Source organism: Condylura cristata, unplaced genomic scaffold (assembly GCF_000260355.1).
Source record: "Condylura cristata isolate star-nosed mole 26May11 unplaced genomic scaffold, ConCri1.0 scaffold00010, whole genome shotgun sequence".
NCBI lineage: Eukaryota > Metazoa > Chordata > Mammalia > Eulipotyphla > Talpidae > Condylura > Condylura cristata.
In genome coordinates, this window is record NW_004567111.1 from 50,637,050 (window position 1) to 50,646,894 (window position 9,845).

The 9,845-nt window shown below is 36.4% G+C and overlaps 1 protein-coding gene across 1 annotated transcript in view; it reads right to left on the reverse strand.

Moving 5' to 3' along the window:
• LOC101630436 (phosphatidylinositol 3,4,5-trisphosphate 3-phosphatase TPTE2) overlaps positions 1-4,268 on the reverse strand; it is a 46,929-nt gene extending 42,661 nt beyond the window's left edge. The window contains exons 1-3 of the mRNA XM_012723172.1: positions 4,225-4,268; positions 2,467-2,625; positions 813-932 (exon numbers count right to left, since the gene is read on the reverse strand). Of these exons, the coding sequence (XP_012578626.1) occupies positions 813-932; positions 2,467-2,600 (254 nt within the window). The 5' untranslated portion in view covers positions 2,601-2,625; positions 4,225-4,268. The remainder of the gene's footprint in view (positions 1-812; positions 933-2,466; positions 2,626-4,224) is intronic.
• Between the last annotated feature and the right edge of the window lie 5,577 nt (positions 4,269-9,845).

A 9,845-nucleotide genomic window follows, 5' to 3' on the forward strand; every position in this document is an offset into this window, starting at 1 on the left:
CCCTCACCAACATTTGTTGTTCATCTAGCAAGCTTTTAAGTGATGAAGAGGTTGCTGGTTGGAGGACCATACAGGTTCTGATTATTTACAAATTCTGAAAGTTTCATTGGCACCTGAACTGCAGTCCTGGGAAGCTAGAGTGCAGAAAGAAGCAAGCTATTTGATTAATGAATAAACCTGGTGAGTCACTCAATATCTACATTCTAGTGTTTCTGCTCTTCTTTTCCTCATTGCCACCACAGGAAAAAAAAAAACAACACCACAGTTTCAGTTTCCTGGTCCCTAACAGTTCCACGTTTGCCTCAACATTCTTCATTTCAACTAACAACATTTCAAAATGCTGCTTCTGCTTTGCTCTTCAGCTCACCCAATTTTCTGTCCCTTTGGCTTTTTTGAAGGCCATCACTGCAGTCACGAAATTTTGCTTTGCTCAAACCAAGGCATTCTTGGTTATAGGAGAAAACCAGGATTTCATCTACAAGGAAATTTTGGTTGAAGCTCAAGTGGGAATTTCAAAATGTAGTAAAGTTAGTACAAAAGGCAAAATCCTCAATTTCTTTTTCAAATGTTCTATCTTAACTGAATTAAAGGATCTTTGTATATGTACCCTTCATTAGCCTCATCCAATACTACCATCCTTTAGTTTCCAAGTATATAGAAAGTTATCCAGAATATTTCATTTACAAGCAATTTAAATGGCACAGAATCAGCACATTCAGAGCTATAAAGACTAAACAAAATGAAAGCCACAGGATATGCACAAAAAAAAAAAAAAAGACAATTTTAAGAGATGTAATTCACATGATTCTTACCTGGAGATACCAGTAAGAAACCTATAGTCATAGAACATATAAACAACATTAACCAATAGAGTCACCACAACAATGACAGCATCTAAGGAGTTAAGTATATCAGAAAAATAAGGTTTCATCCTGTAATATAAAACAAACAAAAAAATAAGCTTATGTCCTCTCAAAGAAGAGAAAGGAATATTTTAAGAGCACAAATCATCCTACTCATTCCCATTAAGAGTTGTACTTAAGTTGTTTAAAATGTATTAACTAGACTAGACTAAGGGGACAATATTCATATTCGCTGTTTTAACAAAACATGACAAAAGCCATCACCATGGCCATGTAGGGATAGTAATAAACCCAGCCAAACCGTTGGACAAGCAGGAAGCACTGCCTCCATGCAAGTGGGAGAGAAGGGTGGGAAGTTTGGCAGTATGCCCGGAAAACAGAGAGTATCATAGCCAGAGAGCTTGCAAGGGGAGCCTGCACATGGAGGGGCTCCTCTGTTTGGTTTGCAAACTCCTTCTCTGGTTTTGCACACCCACTGGAACCCCCAAGGGCTGATGTGGCCATCCCTGGGCTACATTTCCATCCACTGCATCTTCCTCCCTACCACTGGCTCCATCAGTCATGGGCACCGATGCTCTGGGAAAGGTTTCTTTCCATTCCAGGGTAGTCACTTTCAAGCTCTTAATAATTTAGGAGGGGGGCACTGCCCTTAGTTCAAAAGCATAAGGACTACTATTTCCCTTGTAGACCAGGCCTTCAAGGAGAGTTCATCAGGAGAGGAAACAAGTTGCCTTTTGAAGTGAATTGAGGCTGGGGAATTTAATCCTTGAGCAGTCTAGCTCTAAAGCTTGGCTCACTCCATCCTCCTTCTGAGAAAGCCAAAAAGCAGAGAGCAGTTGCTACCTCACTATCAAGACTCACTGGCAGAATAAACAAGCCTTATATCTCCTGTACCTTTTTATATTAATTGAGGTAGAAAGCCATTCAGAGTTACTATCTAGTATTTGGTCTACTGTCAACTTTTATTTAGATTCAACTCTTACATGAAGGTTTGAATATTTATATTTTACATAAATGTCTCTCTTAATGTGCATGTGGACACATAAGCTACCTGGCCCCATTTTACAAACCTTTTAAGCTCTACCTCCTCTTGATGGAGAACCATCTTGAATGCATTTGCAGAGACTAGATTGCAAGTTGCAACAGCAATATTAATGCCCAATCTAGTAGAAATTGGGATTTTTGACCACTATTTCTCTTGTAGTCCAGACCTTCAAGGAGAGTTATTTTGAAAAAAAACGTGACATTTGTTTGGGGTGACCCGGTAATTATTTTGAGATGTTTCTCACAATAGAACATAATAGCTTTATGTGTTTTAAAAGAATTGGACCTCCCTGGTGGCGCAGCAGGCTAAAGCACAACACTAAAAAACTAAAGCCACTTCAGCATGAGTTCGATCCCTACCCTGGTGGTGACCACATGGCGTGGCAGACCTCTCCTGATATGCCTGCTGCTCCCCTCAGCAGTGGTACTTTGTCAGTGGGCCTGTTCTGCTCCCCACTCTGTGTCTGGTGAAGCCTCTCACTGCCCCTACACCTCTGGCCTGTACCCCAGTTCTGTATGCATAAATAAATAAATCTTTAAAAAAAATAATCAAACTTACCCTTCTACAAATACTCGAAGAACAACATCCATGAGGAAAAATAAAGCAATAGCTAAAGAAATTAAACGATATTCCAAATGACTGAATATTGAGTTATCAACGACAAGGTCTGTAACGATGAGGGACATATCCATAAAGATCAGCAAAATTCCAAATATTCTACAACAAATAAATAAAATAAAAATAACTGTTTTTCACCCTTATGGTTAGACTACAGGTAGGCCAATGATCTGATACTAAAGTGTTGTTATTTAGGATTAAGTTGTCTAGTAGTAGGGAAAACTGTATTACCTTAAAATCTCAAAAAAAAAAAAAACTCAAAAAAAAAAAAATTCAGTCTTGACTCAATAGCACCAGTTGTGAAGGAAATAAAATTCCGTACATGGATGCAACTGGAGAGAATACGTGAAGTGAAATAAATCAGAAGGAGAAAAAGACAAAGACAAAGTGATAGTTTCACTTATAGTGCAGGATATAGAAAAACAAACAAAGAGGGCAAAAATAAACCAAACAAACCCTAGAAATCTGACTATAGAATTGAGACTACCACCAGTGGTGGGAAGTAATGGGGAGAGGGACCGAATGGCATATGTTGGAAGACCGTGGGTGTCTATGGTGTGAACAGGTATGAACTTGAATCTCTGAATCATCCAGTGTTGCAAATCAATGTGACCTTAATAAAAAAAAATTTTTTTTTTAAATTCCCACCAAATGACATTGTGTCATCATGCCCTTTTACAGTGGGTACATCAGACTAATATGCCAAGATAGAACAGATAAACTGAATTAAAATTACATGTCTCTGCTTGTAAACTGTTCTTAAAATTTGCAAATTTTATAAGGATTCCCACCAATTTCTTATAATAAATATGACCTCAAGCTTAATATTTTTTAAGAATTTAGTAGTAAAAACCAAGTGAAAGTAAAACTAATAAAAGCCTTTAAAAGACCACTTTGACCAGTAAGATTTTTTTATCAGTGCTATTTTCAACAAGCCTAAGATTACACTAATTATTAATGGATGCTTTTAACACAGTGCTGGACACATTAGAAGACATTATATTTCATAATTACCTACACCTTGAACTCAAAAGTAACTACCTCAATCTTTCTCTTGTATATTATAAACATACTCTCCATAAATTATACTATTTGTATAATATAAAGATGAGTACATTCATCTACAGAATGCATTTTTAGATGCAATACAAGTTAAAATATTTCAAATTTAAAAGGAAATAATTTTTTGTGAATCTGTATCAGAATATGCAATCTTACTATGATATAAAGAAAAGCCAAAGCAGAGTGTCACCAGAATAGAGGACATATCTTAGATGAATAAGGGGTTTAATATAACACCTTACTTATAGAATTTTGAGCTGTATGCTCATTATTTTTATTTTTACAGGTATAAAAATGTTACTATGTTACTATTAGACTTAGAAAAATACCATTTTTTTAAAGACTTATTGTTCTGTTTAAAATTCTAAGATACACAAGAGTTCGGTGAAGGGTGAATAAAGCAAATACACCTTCAGAGGTGTGAAAATGGATCTTCCAAACTACATAGTTATGTAAATTAATGGCATATTAACAAAATTTGAGAAAAAAAATCCAATTAGTTCACATCAAATGGGTATACAGGAGTTACTGCAACATATTGACAATGAAAATGTTTTCTTTTCCTTTCCAAATCTTTTCTAATTAATAATATTGACTATTATATTTAATTACCTCCCTTCCTAAGATGTCACATACCTGAATGGGAAGGATGTTACAATTGAGCGAATAATTTTTTGAATTATGTTGCCACTGTAAAAAAGTAAAAATAAAATTTCAGTCTAATTTATCACCGATTTCTTCTAACATGTAATATTAATTTAGCCAATAAACAAAGGCTTTTGTAAGTAGAATTTTAACAGAAAATTCTTTACAAGTTGAATAACAAAGTTCTTTTCATTAATCACTGTAAATGTTTCCACTTTCTGCTTCATGGCTTTTTTTGGCTTCATATGTTGATTATCTATAAGCAAAACAGTAAACTTTGAAGGTGTAGTAACCTTGCTCACACAGCCCCACTGCTGACTTTTTGGTAATATTAAATCTGAGATCAGGCAGAGCAGCACAGCACCGAGACAGAGGGGTGGCAGAAGGCGCCATGTTCCTGCTCTCTCATTAATGAGCTGCGGGATCTTGGGCAAGTTCATGAAACTTGACTGTATGTTTCCACAACGTAAAATAATGAACTTCATGGATAGGTAGGGAGAGAAGGACACACTTGCCCTGTAATATACCTTTGTTGAAACAAGACACCCCCTGACTATGATTCTCAAAACATTAAAAAGAGTCACATTTAGGGTTATAGGTACATTTTGGAGAGAAGGAATTTTAGTAAGAAGTATTTCAAAGGAGAAACGCCATAGAAATTTTTGTTAATAGGAGAAGGAGTAAGACTGTTGGACTCTATTGCTTGAGACAAGGTAGCTGTCAGGGAACAATTTCTTGCAATGGTGAAGCTTTCAACAGGAACTCAAATTTCTCGAGACTGATCTCAAGGCTGTGCTCTTATTCTGTGCCCACCACTGGAAAATAGAAAAACTAGATGCCAAACAAGTAGGGAACTGCCCCAATGTGCTGACGGAAAACACTGGTCGGCTAACTTGAGGTGAGCGCCTTGATTCCTCTAACTTCCTCCTTTTTTCACCTGTACCCATCACCTCTACACAGGCTGAGGATGATGTGAAGAACTGACTGACTAAGGTGAATCCTCCCCTGAGGTTGTCATTCTCTTCATACAAATCTTTTCTGACACGACACAGACTAATGGGCCTTGGAAACCAAGAAATGCTATAATAAATCTGAATTTGTCTAACAAAGTCAACATACAGTATGATACCTGTAAGAATTATGGGGACATGGCTTGAAGCAAATTTTGCCCTTACTATCTCTCATGGTCCCTACCAAAACTTCTCCAGGTAAATATACAATTTAACTTTTTTGTTTTGTTTAAAGTGTATGCTGTACAAATGCAGCTTCAAACAGCATGTGCAGAAACTTGCAGGGAAAGGAATGTGACTTGGTAACTACATCCAAGAGGGGTATGGTTCAAATATGGAAGGAACAGACAGGCCCTCTCTGACATACAAAAACTCAAAAGCATAGCAGTCACGTGTCTTTCTGAAAAATAATTTATACTGAAGTGCTCAACTGAGCCATGAAACAAAATGAAGGCAGGATGTTAAGAAAAAGGGTGTTAAGAAATGAAATCATCAAAATTCAGGAATTTAAATAGTTGTAAATGTGGCATGTGGAAATGCAAAAATGATTCTATAAACAAATAATAACACAAAATTCATAATACTATGGATTTAAATTTGCAGGTTTTCTCACACAATTTAAGATTTAATGTTTTTAGGTAGAAATAAAGGCATCTTTCATTTCTTATCTTTGTGGTCCAAGTTCAGTCTCAATATGGGTATTGAAAAAGAAATAAAGGCATAATTTTGTTTTCTAAAAGCAGGTTTGTAAATTTCATGTTAGTAAAAAATAAAAGGAATAAAATATCAATTCATGGCAAATTAGACAAAAAAAATTTTGCCACTTCAAAATTAGTTTATCCTTGGAGCTCTTTCTACAACCTCATGGTATTATTGAGGTTCAAAATATTTTTATATTTTGGATATACAAATCCAAAACAATCCCATTTGAAAAATACAGAAAATTTTAAAAAGAAAATGTCAAGGAAGAGTTTAATACAAAAAGCAAAGTAAGATTGTAGAAAATAAAGCCTAATGGATCAGAATGACAGCATATAAACGAAACTTGAGTGTAAAAGTTCACAGCCCCATATCAAAATTGCACTCTCTCCATTGTCCTTGCACTGTTTCAGCAATTTTTATTGTGGTTATCACCCTATAACTTACTATATTTATTTATTTTACTTATGGTCTTCACAAAAATGCAAACATCATGAAAAAATGTTTGCGCATTTTGTGAACTACTGCATCTTCAATGGCATATATTTATGTATTTAATGAATTGAGTGACTGTTTTTTTTTTAAAAAAAAAAAGATTTTTTTTTAAAGAACTGGGGTAGAGGCCAGAGTTGGAAGGGATGTAATTTTGATATACAAAACTAGTAAAACTAGTAGCTCCTTAGGAAAAAAAGTAGATTCCTACATTTTATGCCTTAACATAAAATAAGTACTAAGAATAATACTTAATATGTGTGATTTTTTTTTTAAGATTTACTTATGCATATAAGAATTGGGGTACAGGCCAGAGGTGGGGGTGATGGTGAGAGGTTTCACCAGAGATATGGTGGGGAGCAGAACAGACAGATGGAGTAAAATACACTGCTGAGGAGAGCAGTAAGCAGGTCAGGAGAGGTCTGCTGTGCCATGTGGGTCCCCTTCTTGGCCCGGAATCGAACTCATGCAGAAGCAGCTGCTGATGGCTTTACAGTGCTGCACTTTAACCTGTTGCACCACCAGAGGAGGCCAGTTTTATTTAATGTGATGGATAACTTTCAAAAATACAATATATTTTGGTGAATATATTAAAATCTTGAGTAGAAAATGACTTTCTAGGAAACTATAGATAAAAATCACAAAAGTGAAGATGAAAATTATAAACTATAACAAAGAGCTAAACACTTAGAGGAAGGTGCTCACCCTTTGGATGCTATTAAAAGGATGGCTATAGTTAACTTTTCAATCCAATGACAGAGCTAAAAACCCCAGTTTTAAATGCATACCGTTTGCAAACAATGGCATGCAAGCTCTACCAAAAAAAGCATAAACGAAAGTACATTAGAGAAATGGTCATTAGACAAAACATATTTACTATGTTTAAAAGATCAAGTGTGGCACAGGGGGTTAAAGCACAGCACTAGGAAACTATCTGCAGCCACTGCAACATGAGTTTGACCCCCTCCCCCCCCCCCCCGGCCAGGGAGCTGACCCACATGGCTTGCAGACCTCTCTTGACCAGCCCGCTGCTCCCCTTAGCACTGTATTTCAGTCCATCTGCCTGTTTTGCTCCCACTCTGTCTCTGGTGAATCCTCTGGCCTTCTGTACCTCTGGCCTACACCCCAGTTCTTGTATGCATAAACAAATAAATCTGTAAAAAAAATAATCAAGTTTGGCTAGTATGGGAAGGGAGAAAATGTCTACTTTTGCATCTCGATGTAGAGGACATAGAGATTTAGTCTCAAAGATGTGTCCTTTTTTGTAACAGTAAAAGTTGCAAACAACTGTCCAGGAGTATCTATTAAATTATAGCACATTTATGGCATGACGTACTTAACAGTTGATAAAAATAATGTTAATTTAAAAATAAAGTCAGATATTGGCAGGACTTACGGAAACAATCTGAAATAAAAGAGTTGTAAATGCACTTGTATTATTTATTAACATGAAAATATATTCAAGTCATTAAATAGTAAACTTATTTTAGAAACAATCTAATGTGATAATATATTTATAAAGGGAAAAATATATTTGCCTCAAGAATCTAGGAGGGCATGTATCAAATGATAAAAATAATTATGGGTCCTCCCTGGTGGCATAGTGGATTAAAGCGCAGCACTGCAAGCTGGCCACAGCCCTTCAGTTCGAGTTCAATCCTCATTCCAGAAGTGATCCACGTGGCACAGCAGACCTCTCCTGACCCGCCCGCTGCTCCCCTCAGCAGTGTATTTCAGTACATCTGCCTTTTCTGCTCCCCATGTTGTCTCTGGTGAATCCTCTCACTGCCCCTGCATCTCTGGCCTGTATGTGTAAATAAATCTTAAAAAAAAAAAAAAAAAAAAAGAATAACTATGGGGGAAATTATTGTTTGTGTTTTTTGGTTTTCCTTATAGTAAACTTTTGTTATTTTTGGTTTTTAACATAAAACTTATTTTGGTGTTAGTTTTAAAAGTACTTTCTGACACTATTAACAATTTTTTTTTTTACAACATTCAGCAGATTATTGTCAAAGCATTTACAGATGAATGACCTAAGTTTAACTTTAGACGGACTGGATAAAGATGCACCTGTAAGTATGGCCATTTCAAAAAGACCAGAGTTAAGTGCTGGTGCAGGTGTGAAGAAAAATGAACCTTTGTATGTTGCTGGTGGGACTGTAGACTAGCCCAGCCTCTATGGAAAACAGTTGGGAGGTTTTTCATAATATTTAAAATAGATTTTCCATACAATCCAGCAAAAACACTAATTAGAAGGGATGTACTCCTATGTTCATTGCAGCTCTATTTGCAAGAGTCAAGCTATGGCAACAACCGAAGCATCCAAAATGAAGAAAACACTATCTTCGTTGGAGGTGGTTAAGAAGATGAAAATGCCCACCTTGCTCAATGTATTCAAATTTTGTCCCAGACCTGGGTAACGTCACTACAGAAAATGTATAGTTACTACACAAAAATATAACAATTGGCAGCATGAATTCTTTATTAATAGCTCCTAATGAAAACAGAAAATGAACATTCATGGCTAATTTGAAGAATTATTTGTATGCATTACTTGCCCCTTTATTTTCCATGTAGCCTTTGTCTAGGCAGCATAAAAGGATGCAATAGATCTGTTAATTTCCTTTTCTGCACTACTGCCTTCCCCAGCATTAATGCAAGCTGGTACATTGTTATACTTTTTTTTTTTTTCATAGAAGAACTGGGTTGTTGGTCAGAGCTGTGGAGGTGGAAGGGTGAAAATATTCACCAGAGACCAAGTAAAGAGCAGAGCAGGTAGATCCATTGAAGTACACTGCTGAGGGTAGCCAGTGGCAACACAGGAGAGGTCTGACCCTCCATCTATGGGTCAGTTCCTTGGCCAGGGACTGAACACAGGCCATAGCAGTGATAACACTGGGACTTAATCCTTAGGCCACCAGAGAGGCCCATGGTTATACTCGAAACTGAAAGAGGAATAAGAAAAATCTCACCAATTTTTTTGCAGTTCTGATAAGTGATTTTTGAGAACAATTGTTCCCTTGCCATGAGCACATAGTAAAACCACCATTCATTAAGTGCAACAGGAAGAAATCTCAGTGAGATTATACAGAAACAAGTCAAAATTAATAAAATTATGAACATGTTTAGTTCTGCTATCTGTACATCTGCTCATAGACAAAAACCACAAAACTGGAAATAAAAAATACAGAAAAGTGAGGGAAAAAAATTAAAGAGTAGCATTCTACATTTCTCTATTAAGGAAGACACTATTAAAATTACTTTCTGGGCCCTCCCTAGTGACACAAGGGGTTAAAGCAGAGCAATGTGAAGCTGTCTGAAGCCACTGTACCCACATGGTGTGGCAGACCTCTCCTGACCCACTCGCTGTTCCCCTCAGCAGTGTATTTCAGTAGATCCATCTGTTGTGCT